Raw genomic sequence first — 22006 nt, forward strand, 5'->3', positions numbered from 1 at the left:
TTGACTTAAATTATATAATGCTTTTTGGTCAGTCCCACTCCAAAGACTACTTTAGAGGCAATTTACATTTAAATTATAAGAACCAAGCTGAGTATATATCATATTCATTAATTCATCGAGTTATTTATTACATCTTTAGTGTGCATACCAGGTACTAGAAATATAGTAGTAAACCAAAACTGACAAAAACTCCTGTACTTGTGAAACATAAACCCTAACAGGGCAGAGAGACAGTTATTCATAAAAAGGTAAATGAGTAAAACAATGTATATATTCTGTTAAATGATGATAAATGCTGAAGGAAAAAAAATAAGCAGGGAACAGGTACTTGAAATGCAGACCAAGGATGGCCAGGGTCCTTGAAAGTGACATCGATTCAAGACCTGAAGTCATGTGGCTATCTAGTGAAAGAGCATTTCAGCAATGGGAATAGTAAGTGAAGGCTCTAAGGCAGGGCCACAACTGACCATGAGGAAACGACGACAGACTGTTGTGGCTGCTGTGGAAAGGAGGAACAAAGCAACAGGAGATGAGTCAGGGAGGTAATAGGGAAGTAGACCAAGTAGGCTCTGGGGGTCAAGCTGCATGAGAAGGGAAGCCTCTGGAGTCTTTCACATTTATCTAAACCCACAGAAACAAATCCCAGCAGCTTTCTGTGTGATTTGGCACTATGACCATGGACATAAAGGTCATAGCCATTGTAGTGGGCCCAGCTCCATCCAGGTCTCTCCAAGTTTGGAGGGGTGCCTGGATTAGCTGTGCAGGTTCTGGGGTTAGTTCAGTTCAAGCCCAAACCAGGGATCTTTCAGGTCTCAAATGCTGGGAGCCACCCAATGCTTATCATGGCAGCCTCAAATATCTAGGTCGGCACATTCTCAGGAGACTGAGAAAGCACCAAATTTGGAAATTTGTCTATTAGTATTTAATTTAACACTGATATTAAGATTCCTTAGTGAATTGGTATACCAACTATAGAATTCAAAGAGTTGTGCTTTAGTAGGGTGTACCAAATGTAGTCAAATCTTGAGTTGTAATAAAAGATATTTCATTTCATATCTGATCACTTTACAGAGGTTAAAACTATGAAAGACTAAGGAGGAGACTAAGTAAGGTTGGTTTTCTCAAAAATACTTGGATAAAAGGGCATGAAATCAATAGGGTAGAAAATCAGATTGACAAAAATTCTTGACCACTAAAACTGAAAGAAAAATGAAGACTTCAAAAGTCTCTAAACTAGCCTTATGTTTTCTAATCATCTCTACAAGTATTCAAAAATAAAACTCGCAAATCCAATAAACATTGAGATTATTTCTAAAATGTGGGGATAAAATCATATTTTAATCATTCCAATATTGATAACCCCCTAAAAACAGCAAATAAAACAAATTTTCATTTCTACTGATTTCAGTAAAACAGTAATCAGATAGAAGATAAGCATTTATACCATAAAAGAGGAAAAATACAAAGGAAAGGAAATAAAGGGAGAAGGGATACAAAAAAAAGCTTACCTAATAGAAAATTAAAATACATATAGGAAGTTTAAAGTTATTTTTTATTTAATTTTTTAAAAATTTAGCCAGTTTGCCAATATGTACTGATATTTAGTGTCAAACACTCATTGAAAACTGAATTTTGAGATAGATCCATGCTTAAAACATTTATTCCAGTGTAAGGCTGGCCAGTGAATGGCCAGCTTTTAACAACTGCTATAAGGATATTCTTACAAAACAAAGTTACTTTATTCTCTAATCTTTTCCAAAAGCCATATGCTAAGCCAGTATGACAAATAATCCTTTTCTCTGCCACATGGTGGCGATATGGACACATTTAAGATTTTATTCACTACACAGTTCAAACAATCAAGTCTTTATTTTCAGAGAATGATTCAACAACTTTTTCCTCAAGTTTTGAGATGAAGTCTGGAAATACATTACAGATTCAATGAAGCCTTTTTATTCTGCACAGTATGTGAAATAAATTAGGTTAGACAAACTCCAAATTCACGCCATTTACATTATCTGATGACTTGTGCAGAACCATCACTGTCCAATGATAATTTAATTCAAAAACACCATATTTAGGAACTTTTTGCTCATCACTTTTACTCCAACTAATATGCATTCTCTATGACTTCAGAAACATAGTATAATTGTCTAAATATTTTCACTTTTGTCAATGGCATCACTATCACCTTCACTATTGCTTCATTCTCTTGAGACAAAGTTAAAGGGGGTATGTTAATATAAAATGGTATTTCTGTATTTTAATTGAAATTTTTCCTTTGCACAAAATAATCTCTTTAAATTATTTTTTAAACTGTGAAGACCTTCTTTAACAAAAATAAAACCACTAATATAAATGGGATACTGGGTGAACAATGCAAGTTAAGTTATTAAATACACAAGTTAATGTCAGGAACAATTTAAAATTTTAGGATAAAATTTCCTCAACAAATACTTCTAGTATCATTCAAAGAAAATACATGCCAAGAGGACAAGGCCATTGTGATCATGTCCCCAGATTCCCCAGATTCCCTTATGCCACAGCAGCTTCTCAGAAAGGCCTGAACCCAGATCAACAAAAAAAAAAGGCAGCTCTTCCTCCTCCCACTGTGTTCCTCTATGAGGCACCAGAGCTCTTCCTTTATCTAGGAAGAAGCCTCAGTTGAGCTTACGTGATCCAGGAGCAGGATGGCATTAGCAGTCCCTTACTACACATACTTTCAAAAGCACATGAAGAAACCTGAATGAGTTTTCTACTTTTATTATAAACGTAATGTATGTTTACTTTAGAAAGTCTAATAATACAAATAAGTAAAAATATAAAAAAGTAGTTACTCTGGCCTTTTCACCATTGTTTCTTCACTTTGGAGGCTAGAAGCTTAGAGTCTTCAAGCTCTTCTTTGACTGAGATTTTAGATTGGCCAGGCCATATCCAAATAACAGAAAAAAACTGAAAATAAAGGCAACCATTCAAATAAAATATAATCATTAAACCATCTATTTTAAGTTGATACTTAGTTTAGTATAAAACTAGAGTTTTATACTAAAAAATAGGATACTTATGTGGACAATTTTTTTGAATAGCTCTTCCTCCTTTGTTATCCTATGGCCTCTATTATCCACCATAATATTAAACGATATGGCTTTTAAAAATCCCAGTAAACAGCTAAGATGGAGTTGAAGAAGGACAACCACCACACCATGGAGCCTAGAGTGATTACAACTGAAAATGGGAGGATTGCATCCAGCATCCAGGTGGAATCTGAGCCTCCTCTTGACATAGAGGTGCAATGGACACAACCAATCCAATGTCCACATAGAAGAGGTGGCATTGGATTGGGAAAAGTGGACATAATGGACAAAGGGTATGGGGAAAGGCAGGAAGAGATGAGAGGTGGAGGCGTCTTTGGGACATGGAGCTGCCCTGGATGGTGCTTCAGAGGTAATCACCGGACATTGTAAATCCTCACAGGGCCCACTTGATGGAATAGAGGAGAGTATGGGCCATGATGTGAACCAATGTATATGAGGTGCAGAGGTGCCCAAAGATGTACTTACCAAATCCAATGGATGTGTCATGATGATGGGAACGAGTGTTGTTGGGGGGGGGGAGAGGGGGGGTGGGAGGGTGGGGTTGAATGGGACCTCACATATATATTTTTAATGTAATATTATTACAAAGTCAATAAAAAATAAAAAAATAAAAAAAATAAAAAAAATAAAAATCCCAGTAAAGGGAACCAGATGTGGCACAAGTGATGAGGCCTCTGCCTATCATATGGGAAGACCCAGGTTCGGTCCCTGGGAACTTCTGGTGAAAAAGAAGAAGAGAAAGCATGCCTGTGCGGTGAGCCAGTGCCCACACAGTGAGCTGAGTGCCCAAACGAGTGCCCACGGGGTAAGCCAGTGCCTCCATGAGTCAAGCAGCAAGATGATGACACAACAAAAGAGAGACAAAGGGGAGAGTCAAAGTGAAACGCAGCAGAGACCAGGAACTGAGATGGTGCAATTGACAGGGAACCTCTCTCCACATCAGAGTTCCCCAGGATTGAATCCCTCTGAATCATAGAGGAGAAACATAGTAAGACAAGACAAAAAGAGAAAGAGATACAGAAGATCACAAAGCCAATGGACACAGACAGCAAAAACAGCAGAGTGGGGGTAACGGCGGGGAAAATAATAAATAAATCTTAAAAAAACAAAACAAAAAACCTCCCAGTAAAGAAAGGTTCTTTTGCACAGTACCTGGCATCTAATAAGTGGACAGAAATAAAGAAATAAAATGATTTATCAATGAATGAATCCAATTCTACTAGAAAGGATCCAGACAAAGAAAGGCAGAACTGTTCAAGTTTGAAATTATACTATCACATACTTGTATTCACATTTCCATTAGATCTGGTCCAGTCCCACCCAGAAAGGGATAGCTATGTTAACAAAGCTATGTTAACAAAGCTGTTAACATAGTTTGTCTTCTTCAGGCATCTTTATCTCCTCTAACCTCCAGCCCTGTTGTAGATATCTAACTCAAACACAAAATGGAAGGCTATGAAAATAAGGGCAGTAAAAAAAGATAAGAAATTTGGAATTAGAGACCCAGGAGTTTTCATCACGGCTCTAGTGATTCCTAACTAATGTAAACCCAGACATAATGTCTCTGATCTTTAGTTTCCTCATCTATAGAATCGGAATTACAATATGCCTACCTTACAACACTACTGTGAGGACTGCATTTAAAAATCATTTTCAGGATATCTGGATCATGGCAGAAGATAAATAAATGGCAACTGTTTCTTTTTCAGTTTTCCTATGAGGTGTGTAGCCCAGCTGGCCTTTTACACTCTCAAGTAATCAGAGTATGTGAGTATTTGACTTGTTCAATTTTCCTTAACCTGCTATACATACACATTACATTTCATTATTTAAAAAAAAAAAAGTTTATTGAATGAATAACAAAAAATGCTAAAGGCCTACTCAAGTACTTCACCACTAATGAATTTCCAGTTATCAACTTCTTGTAACAAAGGACCAGTATCTTGTTTGGTATTTATGTCCCAAATCATTTTTAAGTGATCTTTTATTAATATTCAATTAAGAAAACACATTAGAAAAGGAAAGGTAAAATATAGTGAAGCAAAACTATGCTATTAAAAAAAAAACAACAACGGAAAACCCCTGCAGGTAAGAACTACTTTCCATATTTAACTTTAACTCAAATTAAGTTTCATTAATGAAGATAAAATAATCAGAAATATCACAAATCTGGAAAAAAGAGAAAACAACAACACTCAACAGGATGAGTCCTAAATATTGTTTTTAAATGTTCAATCTCTTTGAGGATAAAATTATCAATTAAATAGCTTCGCCTTCTTTTCAGCTCAGATTTAGATGATTTTAAGAAAGGAACTTCCTAACTTTCTTCCATTATATAAATCAATTTTTATTATATAGTTACATATTCCGTCTTATGCATATGTTAAGCTTTCCTTCATCTCCCAATATTATATAGTACAGAGAAAGCAAGCTCTATATAGATCAAAATATCACAATTCTGCACTGGAAGAATTCTAATTTTTGAAATGTTTAATTTATCACAAACTAAGACAAGGGTGCTTTACAAGTAATCATCAAGAATTTCTTTTAGTAAATTAAATGCTTTGTACTTACAAATAATACAACAGTAAAGTATAAGATAGATTTTGAAACAGAACAAATATATGCTAATGTTATAAAATGTTAATATAGGCAAAAAAAAACCCCAACCAAACAAAAAAACATCATTATGCTAAGTGAAAGAAACCACACACAAAGTACTACATATTGATGATCCATTTATATAAACTGTAAATATAAATCAATATATAAAGACAGACTTAGATTAGTGGTTATCTAGGGCTGGGGAAGGTTAGACGGGTTGAGAGGTGACTACTAAGGGGTATGGAGTTTTTCTTTTTGAAATAATGAAATTGTTCTAAAATTTTTTGTGATGATGAATGCATAACACAGTGCTGATACTAAAAGCCAGATTGTATACTTGGGATAGATTGTATGTTATATGAATATAAAACCTCTGGGGGAAAAAAAAAGACAATAGCTATGCAATTAGGTAAAAGGTTTAAAATGTGAGGAATTCTAGACTTAGCAATCATAAAAATACCTTTCAACATCCCCACAAGCAGTCTGTCCTTGTCTATGAAATGCTTAATACAAAAATGCTGCCTGAAAGCCAAAGACTCAAAGTATTAACAAGAAAATTCAGGAACCACATGAAAAAGAAAACAAACCAACAATAACACCAAAAATTCACAATTATATGCCAAAAAGATTGAAATTTTTAAGATATGTGACATGCTAAATATAAAGATCACTTTGTTATAATTCAACTTCGGCTTATCTTCTCTTTAGGTAGGTAATTTCTGCAGTACCCATATCCATACAATATGAAAGTGTACAAACCTGCATTTGCTGTTTTATCTTAACAACCTAAACAAAGGGTTAAGGTAAAAAGGGCTAGGAGCAATTTATTTATAATCTATTCAAACTCAACTCAATCTCAGCTTAGGATAGTTATAATAACAGGAATTTGTTTAGCCTTTGAAAATGGTACTTTTGGAGTTGCATTTGTTTATAAAACTATACTTTCTACCAAAAGAGAAGCTACTTTGTAAGTAAACTAATGGATCACGGAAATATTTAGGGAACACCACACAGCCCAAAAGAAAAAGTACAGACTGTTTAATTTTATGAAATCAGGATTTATTCATATGATCTTTAATAAGATCGCCTTCTGGCTTGAATATACCACAGATCATTTCCCCCCCTTCTGTAAGAGACAACTCTCCTACTTTTCATTTTGTACTTGCTAATTAACCCAATAATCATCCTCTGACATGCATATTAGTACATCATTCACAAATTCAGATGACAGCTACAATGAACTACCCACCAAAAAGACAATATTACCTTTTTTCATTTCCGTATGACTTCTGTGCAACTTTTGCATGAAGAATAAGTACTGTTTGATCCCCTCGCTCTTTTAAATAATTTCGCATAGCTTCCCTAAAATCAAATATAAATACACTATTACAGGAATGAAATTTTTGATGAAATCTTTTTTATTTATTATGGTCAATTAAATTATCTGTAAAGAAAGGAATGCTTATGAATATCTTTAAACAAGCAAACCTAAAAACAGCAATAAAGCAAAACAAATCCACAAATTATATTGAAAAAATATTATATAAATAGTAAACACTGTTCACCTTCAACTTTATACTTTCTTGATTATTAAAAGGAGAAACTTTCTCTTTTTTGGGATTTATGGTCTAACTTAAACCACAATTACAACTTATTCAGAATTAAGACTAACTAAAATCACTATGTGCACTATTAATTAGGTTTTAAACTGTCTTTTAAAAAATTAATGACACGCAATATTTTTGTAGTTCCCCACCAAGCTTTTATTGAATATGAAGCCAAAATAAATCATTAGGTCACCCAAATATATTATGATGGTCCTAAAATGACAATCCTATAAGGACTAAGGAAGGGCTATCATTTACATACAAACACAAAATTGCCCTGCAGGAGGTCTCTGAATACATAAAATTTAACAGAGGCTATCTGAAGTTAACGAAAAAGTGAGTTAAATATTGGAAAAAATACATTGTTAATTCCTTCAAGTTCATATTTATCATGTAAATGTTCTATAAAAAGTTCAATTTCTTAAATACATTGATTTACTCAATTGCTTTGCTAAGCAATGTTATATAGTACAAAGACAACAAGCTCTACACAGGTCAAATTACCACAATTCTGAACTGGCAGAATTCCAATTTTTGAAACGTTTTACATATTACAAACTTAAAGACAAAGGTGCTTTACAGGGAATCATCAAGAAATACTTTTAATAAATTAAATGCTATTATACTTATAAATAAGACAAAAGTACGGTATAAGAAGATAACTATGGTATAGTAGTAAATTATAAAACATGGGGATTCTAGACAGATCACAAAAGAGGGAAACTAGCAACCAAACAGGGAGGAACACTGTTAATGGTGAATATTAGTCATTTTCTTAATTCTTCTATTGAAACTTAAGATAAACAGAGCAAACCATATGATGATATATTTATTCCTGCTAAGCAGTATATCCCTGATTACTGATCTTAAGAGGTAAATGGATTATTCCCTTCACAGACACAAACACACACTCACCCTAGCCTCCTCACATTCCAAGGGACCCTGGATACCAGGCTCCAGGACCAGCTCAGTACTTACAAACAAATAAGCTGTGACAAATCATTTAACCTCATCCAGCATGTTTCCATATCTAGAACCTAGAGATAACAACACTGTGTGGATGCAGGGATTAAATCCGATAAATTAAATGACACATTAAATTTCATTGACTGAAAACCTGTTATTTGCAAGGTACCACAGGTTAACAGTGGCATATGAACAGATTACAAACTAATTTACACCAATGAAAAAGGAGCTCAAAGTCCATGACAAAGTTAGTTTGGAAAACTAATAAACTAATGATCCAAATAGAAGTATGTACACAAAACACAAGAGAATGCCTGTGTAAATAAAAATAGCAGCAACTAATATTTCTTGAGTATTTAAAATGTGCTTCATCCTGATTAGATACTATAAATGTATTATTTCATTTAATCCTCATAATTAAAAAATAGTAGTAATAGTGAATGGTTATTACTGGAGTGAATGGTAATACCTGCCACCATTTTGGTGGCAATCAGAGCTGAAATGAATTTTGCTATTTCTGAAATAAGACATGGCAGTGAATAAAGCTAAGAAGATGGATAGAACCAAATTGCAAGAATGTCTTGAAAATTTGACACTATAAACACTAAGTATAGGAAAGCATCATGGTATGAATCTGGATTTTTCAATCTACATGAAAGACAATAAGATATCTTGAAGTTTTAAATATATTTTAAAAATTTTCATTTTTAGTTAATTATAGTGGTGGAGCAGAAAAAGGATTAGAAAGAATAGAAACAATACAAACTTGTGTAAAGGTCAACGTGTAAGAAGCTAGCAAGGGAGAAAAGGAAAAATTTTAAGACCTCTTCGTATCTTTTGTTTTGAGGCAAGTGGTCTATGTTAATTAGGTTCAATTTGAGAAATGTCCAATTTACAGTGGCTCTGGGACCTCCAAGTTGGAAATATTCAGTAGGTTTTTGAAAATACCAATATATAGTTCCAGAGAGGGTTCTGGGCTGCAAAAGTGCATAAAAGTATGTAAAGTAAAAGTAATTAGAGCCTTAAAAATAGTTGTCCAGTAACAGACAAACAGAAATTTGCCAAATAACTTCTTTCAACAATATAATTATACTTTGTTTTATTAACAGGATATCAAACACATTAAAATTATGTTCTCTGGCAATTAAAGCTTGATAATTTACTTTCTACATGTTCCATTAAAAAAATTAAAAAAGGAGTTGAAAACCACTGTAATAGAGGAAACAAAAATATTGCCCAACAGGAAGATACCAAAATCAATCAAAATGCCTTTTTTCTTCCCCCTTTCAAAACATCTTTTAAGAAAGAAAAGGGGCAATTTTATCACTGGAAGAAATCCTTATCGCTGAAGAATCCTTATCAGTAAAATTACTACTTGTATTATGGAACTGTTATAAACAGTAATGATGACAAATTTAAAACTCATTTGTTGAAACAATTACTTTAAAATACTATGAAAGCAAGTTTTGAAATAAGTTCTTTATTAATTTCCCTTTTAATGATTCCTTTCTTATAACTACAAAATATGTTTCAAATTAAAACTAATTAAAATTATTTGAAAAACACTATGGATCAACTACTTTTGAAAGAGTTTGCTTACTGAAAACATGGACGCAAAAATGATTGGAAAAGTGGAAGCTTTTATTTTTATTAGTAATTCTACTAACATTAAGTCATGACAAATATCACTGTACTCTTGATTAATGTTTAAACTGTCCATGACCATATCTTTGTAGTTTTTGTGGCTGCATTTTGTTTTATAAGTATCAAAGTTTTTTTGTTGTTGCTGCAAACAAAATTCACAAAAGAATTGCCTAAGTAAACACATTGGTGAATAACAAAATAAGTTCACGTGTTTTCTGTAATAGGCCTACTTTTACTAGTTACACCACTGGAGGGCCCTGAATCTCAACAGAGTTAAAATACTTACTCTCCAGTTTATTGGACTCACCCAAGACAACTAACAAGGTGATAATGATGGACAAAGATCATCCCAAGGAACAGACAGAGGTTACAACGGCAAACAATATAGTCCTATACATCTGCCCCATGGGATCTAAAACCCCTTTCAATTAGAGGCAGAGTGGGCACCACCATTCCAGAATCCTCAGGATTTGGGAATGAATGATGGACTAGAGTAGACTGTTATTCTACTACAGACTTATTGTTATTCTAGCAATGGAAGAACTTTTATCACTGATGTGGAGGCAGTGGACATGGGACATTCTGAGGGGGGGAAATGGGAGTAAAATGGGGGCATTTTCGGGACATTGGGATTGAATGACATTGCAATGAAAGATACAGGCCATTATATTTTCTCTCAACTTACAAAACTGTGCAGGAGAGAGTTTATGCTGTTAACTATAATCCACACTTACTGACTATAATCCACACTTAGTGGCAACACTTCAATGTGTGTTCATCAATTGTAACAAATCTACCACACTAATAAAGGATGTTGTTAATGTGGGAAAGTGTGGGAGGGGTAAGGTGGGGGGGATATGGGAATCCCCTATATTTTTTATGTAACATTTATGTAATCTAAGTATCTTTTAAAAAACAAAAACTAAAATAATAAATTTTAAAAAAATTAACTTCAATTGAAAAAAAAAAGATTATTCAAACTCAAATATGAACCTGTAGACCATGCTGAGGTAGGCAACAGATATGATGGCTTTTTCTAAACCTCTAAACTGGGGAAACCTATAAAACAAAGCAAGAAAGAGCTATAAAAAAAGACGTGTCAGTCAAGTGACAGATAAAAAGTTTCCAAGCAGAGAGAACAGCATGTATCAGTTTCAACAAATACAGCAAACCTTAAAGAAATGGTAAACCTTATGAGAGAAGTCTCCTGCCACTAAATGAACTCAAAGTATGAGTTAGTGACTTCCAGTCTGGAGTGTTGTCTAGAGGGAAAAGAGTGTTACAGTGGGAACAGAGCACGATAGAGGGGAACTGGGGAACTCGGTGGTTTTGAAGGTTGCTTGCAATGCAAGAGTTTTAAAAAAGCCAATTTAACATTTTAGTTATTGACACCTGGGTGAAGTCACTTAGTACAAACAGGACAGTCAGGTGAATAGCATCATGTTTTAAAAAGCCCATGTTACAGTACTGCTGCAGGCAGAACTTCACAGCTCAGGCCAACTCCCTACAAAAGGAAGCAATACCTAACTGCATTGCCAAATAATATTTTCACTGACGACACTGGGCTCTCAATGACCAAAAAGAAACCTTCATAATAAGAGAACTATTGTTTCTATACATTAGCATAAGATCTGGCTATTCTGTTTTGTGTTTTGAACCCACAGGAGTCAGTTATTATCTGTGTGCCACACTAAATGGGAGTATTTCAAGAGGAAGAATATCCTACTGGGATACCCTTCAGAGTTAACACACAATCTTACCATATATATTTAAGAAAGAATGTGATTTTTTAAAAAAGTGAATCTACTGTAAAATTGAGTAGTCTAGTGTTAACTGTCCTTATTGAAGAATTTAAACTCTGTAGGTAGAATTGTGGTATAAAACACTATCAAAAAGATGATCCTCTAAAAATGACAGGTTGCTTCTTTCAATATTGCTTCATTTGGAAGCCAGAGCTAAGGATAGAAAAGGGTAACTTAAAAAGATTTAAAAGCTTTCTTTTTGTTGTGTTTTGAAAACAGAAAGGCAAAGAAATCCTCTCTGAATTAACCCCCAGAAACATACACACGAATGAAAAGAGATAAAAAAGTATTCCTTTCAAAATATTTTTGGTCAAATAAAAGACACTACAATTTCCCTAGCAGAGAAAACTGTTTAAAGGAAAAATGGAAAAATATGGCTAAAAAAATTTAGGCAGGGAAGCGTCCTTGGCCCAACAGATAGGGAGTCTGCCTACCACATGAGAGGTTCATGATTCAAACCGGGGCCACCTTGACCCGTGTGGAGCTGACCCATGCACAGCACTGATGCGCGCAAGGAGTGCTATGCCACACAGGTGTCCCCCACGTAGGGGAGCCCCATGCACAAGGAGCGCGCCCTGTAAGGAGAGCCGCCCAGTGCAAAAGAAAGTGCAGTCTGCCCAGGAATGGTGCCGCACACACGGAGAGCTGAAACAACAAGAGATGCAACAAAAAGAAACACAGATTCCCAGTGCCACTGGTAAGGATAGAAGCAGTCACAGAAGAACAAGCAGCGAATGGACAGAGAGCAGACAATTGGGTGGGGGGAAGGGGAGAGAGAAAAAAATTTAGGCAGAACCTGTATTTGCTATACACCAAAGGAAAAACGCCTGATTTCTAAGTACGTGTCTAATAAAATTAAATATTTATCACAGAATAAGTAACTTATTTTACATTCCAATTAATGTTAATACATAAAAAGTTCTACTAAATTTGCCTCACACTAGCTTTCATACAAATATCAATCTGTATTTTGCCCCCTTCAAGAGATTTAAAAAGAAAAAGCAATCTCTTTTAGGCTATTTTAAAGTGAAAAGAACTACTAAAATTTTTAACAGCTTTATTGAGATTTAACTGTAATACAATAAAATGCACTTATGTTAAAGTACACAATTTTTTATGTTTTGGTATGTGAAACCATCACAACAATCAAAAATAACAAAAATATTCATCAGCCCCTGGAGTTTTTCTTTGTCTCTCTGTAATCCTGCTTCCCTTCTCTCCCTATTCTCAGAAAACCACTGATCTGCCTTCTGTCATTACACATTAGTCTGTATTTTCTACAACTTAATATAAATAGAATCATACAGCATACACTGTTTTTCTGTCTGACTTCTTTGGAAAAGTGAGCATGATTTTAAGATTCATCCATGATGTATGTATCATTCCCTTTCTTTTTAAAAGATTAAAAAAAATTTTTTTAAGATACACAGATCATACAAAATGTTATATTAAAAAAATATAAGATCCCAAATTCTTTCACCAGTGTGGCACATTCATTTGATTAATACATTTTAGAGCACTGCTACACAACATGGATTATAGTTTACATTGTAGTTTACACTCTTTCCCAGTCCATTCAGTGGTTTATGGCAGGATATATGATGTCCTGCATCTGTCCATGCAATATCATTCAGGACAACTCCAAGTCCCGAAAATGCCGCCATATCACACCTCCAGCAACTCCCGTGGCCAGCAGAAATCCATTGTAGGAATATATTATCCACTCACTTGCTGATGGTTATTTTGATTATGCCCACATAGCTATTACAACTAAAGTTACAGTGAACAGTTGTGTTGAAGACTCTGTATTCAGAAAGTGGATGTGGCTCAAGCTATTGGGCTCCCATCTACTATACGGGAGGCCCCAGGTTCAATTCCTAGGGCCTCCTGATGAAGGTGAGATGGCCTGTGTCACGGAGAGCTGGCGGAGCAAGATGATGAAACAAAGGGAGACAAGAAGACACAGAAGAACGCACAGCAAATGAACACAGAGCAGACAGCAAGTGCAAGCAGCAAGGTGTGTGTGTGTGGGGGGGTGGATAAATAAATATAAAATAAATCTTTAAAAAAGAAAAAAAAGACTGTCCAAATGTTTTCATTTTTCCTCGGTAAAATACCTAAGAGTGGAATGACTGGGTCATATAGTGGTGTATGTTTAACTTTTTAAAAAACTGCCAAACTACTTTCCAAACTGGTTGTACCATTTTATATACTCACCACCAGTATATTAGAGTACTAGTTATTCCAAATGCTTGCCAACACTTGATATGATTTTAGACATTTCAATAGTGTATAGTGGCATCTTGTGATTTTAATTAGCATTTCCCTAATATATAACTTAAATATTGTTTGATGAAGCACCTGCTCAAATAATTTCCTATTTTAAAATGGCTTTTTTTCTGTTCTTAATCTTCTGTGTTTCTTTTTAACTTGCTCTCTCTCTCCTCTAGCTCAGGACTCTGCAAACTGCAGCCCAGATTAACTTACTAAATAAAGCTGTGCTTTAATAAATAGCCACACACCCCATTCACTAACACATTGCCTATAGCTGCTTTTGTGCTACAATAGCAGAGTTGAATAGTTGTGAGAGACTATATGGCTGCAAACCCTAAAATATTTACGATCTGACAATAGAAAAATGTTGCCAATTCATGACCCTAGCATCCTGAACAAAGAGAATACAAACATAAAAACATTAAATATCCTTGTCTACTAATTCTATCATCTGTATCATTTCTGGGCTGGTTTCGAGTGACTGATTTTTCTCTTCATTACATGTTGTGTTTTCCTGCTTTGTATAACTGACTGGATGCCAAATAGTGAATTTTACCTTTTAGTGTGCTGGGTATTTTCCCATTCCTATAAATAGTCTTTATTCTAGAACACAATAAAAATTATTTAATAAGGGTTCTTAATAAGAGTTTGATTTTCTCAATTCTGCTTTTTTATGTTTTGCTAGGTGAAACCATAGTAGCATTTAGTTTAGGGTTAATTTTTTACCACTATCAAAACACAAACTTTCTGATTACTTTACCCAATGTCCCATGAATTACAAGATTTTCCACCCTGGCTGTTGGGAACACACACTTTCTAGCCTGAATGAGCTTTAGGAATTGCTTCCTCTAATTCTTTTGGGTAGTTCTTTTCTGAACCTTGGGATGTTTCCTCACATGCATGGGCTGGTCAATGTTCAGATAAAGACCAGATCCTCTGCAAATATTTGGAATTCTCTGTACAGCTTTGAGGCAGGTTTGTATAGGTAAAGGGAAGATAGGTCTAATCTGAAGACCTGGCAGACAACATGGCTGGCAGACAACATGGCCATGAGACCCCACCTGGAAACCCACTGAAGAGAATGCTGCTGGAAAGAGTCCATGAAACCCTGGCAACCAATCAAAGAGGTAAACAGCTGGGGCCCTTCCCCAACATTATGAAGGGGGAGGAGTAAACGTTTTAAAAGGTCTAACCTAGGTCCTCTCCTGGAGCAAACCCACATTCCATGTCTAGGACTGTGTACTCTTTCCTTGTTTCTTAATAAACTCTTTACTCCCTTGCCTACCCTATGGTGTGTCCTTAAATTCTTTTAAGCAACGTAGCCAAGAACATAGAAGCCCAGAACTCTGAACCTTCTGCCAAAAGCTCTTTCCTCTCCAGTGTTCGACCTACAAACTCTAATCACCTTGTCCTCCCTGGATTACCAGCTTCATCTCAATTTAAGGTGTCCACGAGGCTGTGTGTGTGTTCACACTCCCTGAGCCACATCCTAGAAACTCTCTTCAGGCGGTAAACTACTTGGGCAAGGGTAGAGCTCACCTCATTTGTTTTCTGTCTCTCAGAGAGATCACTGTCCTTGCTTGCCTGATGTCCAGTGTCTTTAAAACTGTTGTTTCATATATATTGCCCTGTTGGGTTTTTTTTTAAGATTTTTAAATTTATTTCTCTCCTCTTCCTACCCCCCCCCCAGTTGTCTGCTCTCTGTGTCCATTCACTGCGTGTTCTTCTGTGACCACTCCTACCCTTATCAGCGGTATCGGGAATCTGTGTTTCTTTTTGTTGCGTCATCTTGTTGTGTCAGCTCTCCGTGTGTGTGGTGCCATTCCTGGGCAGGCTGCACTTTCTTTCACACTGGGCGGCTCTCCTTGCGCGTGGGGCTCCCCTACACAAGGGACACCCCTGCATGGCAGGGCACTCCTTGTGTGCATCAGCACTGTGCATGGGCCAGCTCCACCCAGGTCAAGGAGGCCCGGGATTTGAACCACGGACCTCCCATGTGGTAGGTGGATGCCCTATCCAATGGGCCAAGTCCGCTTCCATTTTGCCCTGGTTTTTAAATTGTTTCAGGCTGGAGGGAAATTCCAGTCCCTAGTACTCCATCCTGGCCAGAAGAATAGTCCTACAAGTACTAAGATTTTCCAAACTTGGAAAATTGCTTAAAGGGGAAATGGAAAATCATCATAAAGTAGATAGGACCTAACTATATCATTGGGGAAGGAAAGGAATACTCTGCTTATGATGTTTACCATCATCTTATTATTATTTTTCCAGAGGTAACCATTAAAGTAACTCACTTATTCATCAAAATATATTTTATTGCTCTAAGTCACTCAAACCTATTGCTGCTTATAATGAAAAATACTTACCTATTAAATTTATTTTGAAATGCCTATACATGTGAATACAGCTATTACACTAATCAGAATTTATACACGGATATATGAAAACAAGTAATTAAAAATATATTTACATGGGTCACTGATACATTAGTATTTTCAAGCCCACTTGATCCAAAACATTTATGTAACACATTACAAATATTTTTAAAATTCTAAAATAATTTCAGACTTACGGAAGAGTTGGAAAAACAGTACAAAGAATTCCTTGTTACCTTTCACCCAGAATCCACAAATGTTAACATTTTACTTATTTGAATATTATGTTTTTCAAACCATTTAAGTTGTAGACATAATGCCCTGTTACTGAAAACAGCCACTGTTTATTTCCTAAAAACAAGGTCATTCTCTTATCCAATCACAATACAAACATTACTGGTATAATACTATTACCTAATCTATAGACTTCACTCAAACTTATCAAGTGTCCCACTAATATCCTTTGGGGAGGGCAGGTGTTGAGAAACTATTGCCCAAAGGCCAAATCCAAATAGCCACCAGATTTCTGTAAATAACAAGTTGTGGTGGAACAGGGCCATACCCATTCATTCATATACTGTCTAAGGTTGCTTTGGGATACAAGAAAGCAGAATTTGGTAGTCACAACAGACTCAGTATAACCCACAAAGCCTAATATATTTATTACCTGGCTCTTTACAAAAAATCCTTGCCAACTCCGCCAATATAGCAAAATTTTTTAAAAATTCTGGTTTAGGATCACAAGTTGTATTTCATTGTCTTATCTCTCTGGTTTCTTTTAGTATGTAACAAATAGGTCCTCAACTTTGTCTTTCAAGACCTTGAGATTTTTGAAGAGTGAATGACATTTTTTTTGTAGGATGCACTTCAATCTGTGACTGATTTTTCCTCATGATTTGATTTAGCTTACGCATTTTTGGCAAGAATATCACAGAAGTAATACTGCACCTTTCTCAGGATACATATGTTATCTATTTGTCCATTATTGGTGATGTTAACTTAGATCACTTAATTAAGGCAGTATCTGCTAGGTTTCTTCTAGGTTAGTATTCTTCCCTTTATAATTAACACATATTTTTGAGGATACACTTTGATACTGTGTAACCATTGATTCTCATCACATTTTAACCAACAATTTACACATCCACTGATGGATTTTTAGCCGGAAACAACTATCACTATGGTGGCTGCCAAATGATAATTTTCTAATTCTATTATTCCTTCAGTACTTAGTACACGGCACTCTTCTGTAAGGAAAAGCTATCTCCTTCTTCCCCTTTTAAACTGTCATTTTATTCCATGGGTTTTAATCCATCATTATTAAGAACCCCTTCAAACTGGCTCCTGTGTCCTTCTGGCATGTCTCCATTTTCTTTGGGTACAAATGCTTTTCCTATAATACCAATAATTTAAAAACCTAAATGGCCAGCAAATGTATTGTTAAATGGGTTCAGAACACTGGTAAAGGATGATCCCAGTTGTGTTTAAAAAGAAAAAGAAAGATGGGCATATGCTTATACAGTTGATACTCATTACTTACAGTAGTTATGTTTTATAAAGTTTCTGCAAATAATGAATTAGCTAATACTGAACCACTGTGCCTAAGGGAAAACACATGGTTAGGTTACTATGAGCCTCTAGTCACAACATTTTGGGCAATTGATCAACATATAACTGTATGTCTACGTGTGTCTCTGTTGAAAGACTTATTTAACAAATATTGTTGCTTCATTAACATTGAATTCATGGCCAACAGCACTACTACTCATGCCTGAACAAAGCTTTTCTAACACATGCATTTCTCCAGAAGGCACATCTTAAGAGTTCTTTCACTTAGGAACACTTGAGCAGTATGCTTGGGGACCATTTTTTAAACAATGAAATCACAAACAAAAGCAGAAAAATGTGAAAACTGTGGCAGGAAAGATATTCCAAAAGGAAACTTCTTTATGGAAAGTATGGAAGCTGAAATACAGAAACGCATCTTCTTATGTGACATCAGCTGGGACCTGTGTAGCTTTTCACCACTCTGCACATGTCTACCATTGACAGCAAAAGCTTGGCGAACAGTTATTGGCCAATAATGATGTTAACATTATATACTTTACCAAGTAGGTCAATTTGTGGAATTCAGAAACTGTGAATAATGAGCACCAACTGATACGCGTATAATTTTTTTGAAACTTGACAAAAGAAACTGCTAGCAATGCAGGATTTGCATTAACTCTAGGGCTATGACTATGAAACTGGGTCTCGGTTATAGCCTTTGATCATTAGAAATGCTTTTGTCATTTTCAAGACTAATACTTTTATTATTTAACATTTTAAAAAATATTTGTGGTAAAATTAATTTACATAATTAGAACACAGGATAGTATTTACAATGTCATTGAAAATGTGTAACATCTTGTATTTTCCTTAAAAACACTTTTCTAAAAGCATTCAGTAAACATCTTGAAGCCCCACTTGCCATCAACAAATTGTGACTGCCTAAAAAGGATTAGATAAAGGAAGCTATCTTTACAGAGTTACATTTACCATATAGTACTCAAGATTATTTCTTGAAAAGGCTTCAATTTTCCCTTTTGAACTATATGCTTTCATCCTGAGGTTTTTTCTGGGGGGGGGGGGGGGGGAGCGCATGAAGGTTAGTGAGGCAGTAAGAGGGAGGACAGCATAAACATGCTTATGTAGATACTATTATTTGAATGACTTCTTTTCAGAAGCACCTAATAGAGTTTGAAAAAACAAAATGGCCTAGACTTTCATGAAATGTTTGAGTGAAAAGGTGACTAATATAATGCTTACCTAGTAAGTCGTTTAGGTGGAGGCCGCTCACCAAGTTTCCTGGAAAAAAATAAGGGGGAAAAAACTAAATAATTCGTATGAAACACTCCACAGCAAAGTTTTTAGGCATAGTGACATCTCCCTTACAACTTATACTGCAATCTTACTGAAGAACAGTGAAAAGAGAACTCTTCTAATAAACAACTGTACCCAGAAATTACAAAATATATACTTTAAAATGGTTCTTAAATAAAAACAACACACAGAGTAGGCTTTAAATGCCCACTTTGAGCAAGTAGCATACTCAGATGAAGATGCCAGGTAGCTTTCAGAGACATCTCTTAAAAGAAAAGCAACCAAAGACCCTGGTCTCACATAGCCTACAGCACTCAGAAAAATCCTCATAGCCCAAGAGGTGGTGTACAGTACATCTTGGTTTGAATGCTAAACACATCATATATTTGCATCCTATATGAGCCACACCTTTCTCACCTTATGACAAATGTCTAAAATTCATACTTTCAATAGAACAGGTGCATTTCCCAATCTGCCGGCTATGCTAATTAGAAGGTCCCTCATAAGAAATTATATTGGGACTAGATAAAAATCAATCTCCAAGAATGAAAGCTTCTAAATATAAAATTTTAAAAACTAAAATACAAATTTTGTCATTACACAAGATACTAATAAGTACTTATTTATACCAGAAGATATAATTATAAGACAGTATAACAATTATGATAAAAAAACTTCAGCATTAGGAAAGAAGCTTGTTCTGAAATATGCTGACAAAGATGTCCAAGGGTTTATTTTATTCATTAAACAAATATTTCTTGAATATTAATATGTAACAAAACACAATGGTAGATTCTGTAAGGGACTCAAAGATATCCCAAAAGTCTGATGAAGGAAGATGACAAGTAACAAAAGAGATGATAATGGTGGTAGTGGTTATTAATATTAATATTAATGTTAATAACAAAAGCTACTACTCACAAGTGTTTATCATGTGCCAGGTACTATTCTTTACATTTTATATATATATATATGTTACTCAATTTAATCCTCATATTTCTATGAAGTACATACTGACCTAATTTTAAAGACAGAGAAGGAATTTGCCATTGTCACAAAATTAATTAACAGGCAGAGTTGAGATTTAAACCTAGATGTTTACTACTTTACTAGAATTATAGTCTGTTTACTAGATCTATAGCCCATCAAAACAAGTTATGTTAAATGAACCAGCACAGAAGCATTTAACTGGCTGGAAGAGGGGGCCATTCAGGCAAAGAGAAAAAGCATGAGCAAAGACAAAAAGCAAAAGTTAGGTTGGAATTAGATTACAACATGGAAGTTAAGAGGAAGGCTCTAGAGCAGGGGTCAGTGAGCATAAATTTAAATTAAAAACAAAACAAAACATTATTCTTATGGAGATGCGTTGGTGTGGGTGTCATATATTTATTAAGTACACAGTACAGTGTGGACTTAGTAAGGGGTCTGTGGTTTCCACCTGACTGGCAAAGAGGACCATGAAATTAAAAAAGTTAAGAGTAAGGTTGGTTGAGTTCAAATCCATGATTCACTTGCTGTGTAACCCTGTAAGCTACTTTATTCTTTAGATCTAAGTTTCCTCATCTGTTAAAAAAAAAAGGACACAGTAATTATATTTACACCTCACAGAATTGCTGTGGATTAAATGTGTTCCTAATATACAGAAAACACATAGAAGAGTGTCTGGAATACATAGTAAGTACTCCAAAGTGTTAAAGTGTTAGCATTACTAATTTTTAGTTATAAATGGCTAAACCATTATAATCAAATAAGATAGTATAATGCTAGCAGAAATGAATAAGTTTATGAAAAAGAAAAATAAGGGAGTTTCTGTATGATGACCTCTTATTTTTTCAGCAATAGGAGGTGAGGTCTTCTTCTGAAAGAGATGAGAGAGATGGCAGAGGCAGGGTACATGACAGAACTTTTTTAAGCAAGACTGCAGTTACAAAGAGATTAAGTGATTTGTTCATAATCACACAATTCTACGTCATGGAGTGTTATCTGACTTAAATGTTTACTACACTGGCAAAGCAGTGATGTTACACACGATTATTAACTGATAGAGTCTTAGGACTACACTAAGTTCACTTTGTTGAATAATGTAATGAATAATATGGTGACAGTGTTTACAAACTCATAAATTATAAGCAATGGGTATCTTGCTGGAATACTGAAACATGGCTTTAACTGAAACAAGAACAAAAAGTGAGCAAATAACCCAAGCTCCTATAAAAACCACTTATGATTAATTAGCTCTCTTCAATATTATCCTACAAAAAGACACTCAATTTTAAAAATCAAGTAACAGGGAAGCGGATTTGGCTCAGTGGATAGAGCATCCACCTACCACATGGGAGGTCTAAGGTTCAAACCCCGGGCCTCCTGACCCGTGTGGTGAATCTGGCCCACATGTAGTGCTGATGCACGCAAGGAGTGCTGTGCCATACAGGGGTGTCCCCTGCATAGGGGAGCCCCACGCACAAGGAGTGTGCCCCAAAAGGAGAGCCACCCCATGAGAAAGAAGTGCAGCCTGCCCAGGAGTGAGGCTGCACACACAGAGAGCTGACGCAGCAAGATGATGCAACAAAAAGAGACAGATTCCCAGTGCCACTGACAAGAAAACAAGAGGACACAGAAGAAGACACAGCAAATGGACAGAGAGAACAGACAAGGGGTGGGGGGGGAATGAAGGGGAGAGAAATAAATAAAAAAAAATAAATCTCTAAAAATCAAGGAACAAAGTATACAATGTTTTTAGTGGTAACACCAGCAAGGGGGAATACCAAAGGTTTCAA

At 35.4% G+C, this 22006-nt stretch overlaps 1 protein-coding gene across 10 annotated transcripts in view; it reads right to left on the reverse strand.

The window, feature by feature from the left end:
* Nucleotides 1–22006, reverse strand: part of RBPJ (recombination signal binding protein for immunoglobulin kappa J region) — a 261397-nt gene that overhangs the window by 22279 nt on the left and 217112 nt on the right. For all 10 annotated transcript variants that reach the window (XM_058300142.1, XM_004461798.4, XM_004461795.4 and 7 more), the window contains 2 exons: nt 19176–19214; nt 6966–7061 (listed from right to left, as the gene is read on the reverse strand). In XM_058300142.1, coding sequence (XP_058156125.1) covers nt 6966–7061; nt 19176–19214 — 135 coding nt within the window. The remainder of the gene's footprint in view (nt 1–6965; nt 7062–19175; nt 19215–22006) is intronic.

This window comes from Dasypus novemcinctus, chromosome 1, assembly GCF_030445035.2.
Source record: "Dasypus novemcinctus isolate mDasNov1 chromosome 1, mDasNov1.1.hap2, whole genome shotgun sequence".
NCBI lineage: Eukaryota > Metazoa > Chordata > Mammalia > Cingulata > Dasypodidae > Dasypus > Dasypus novemcinctus.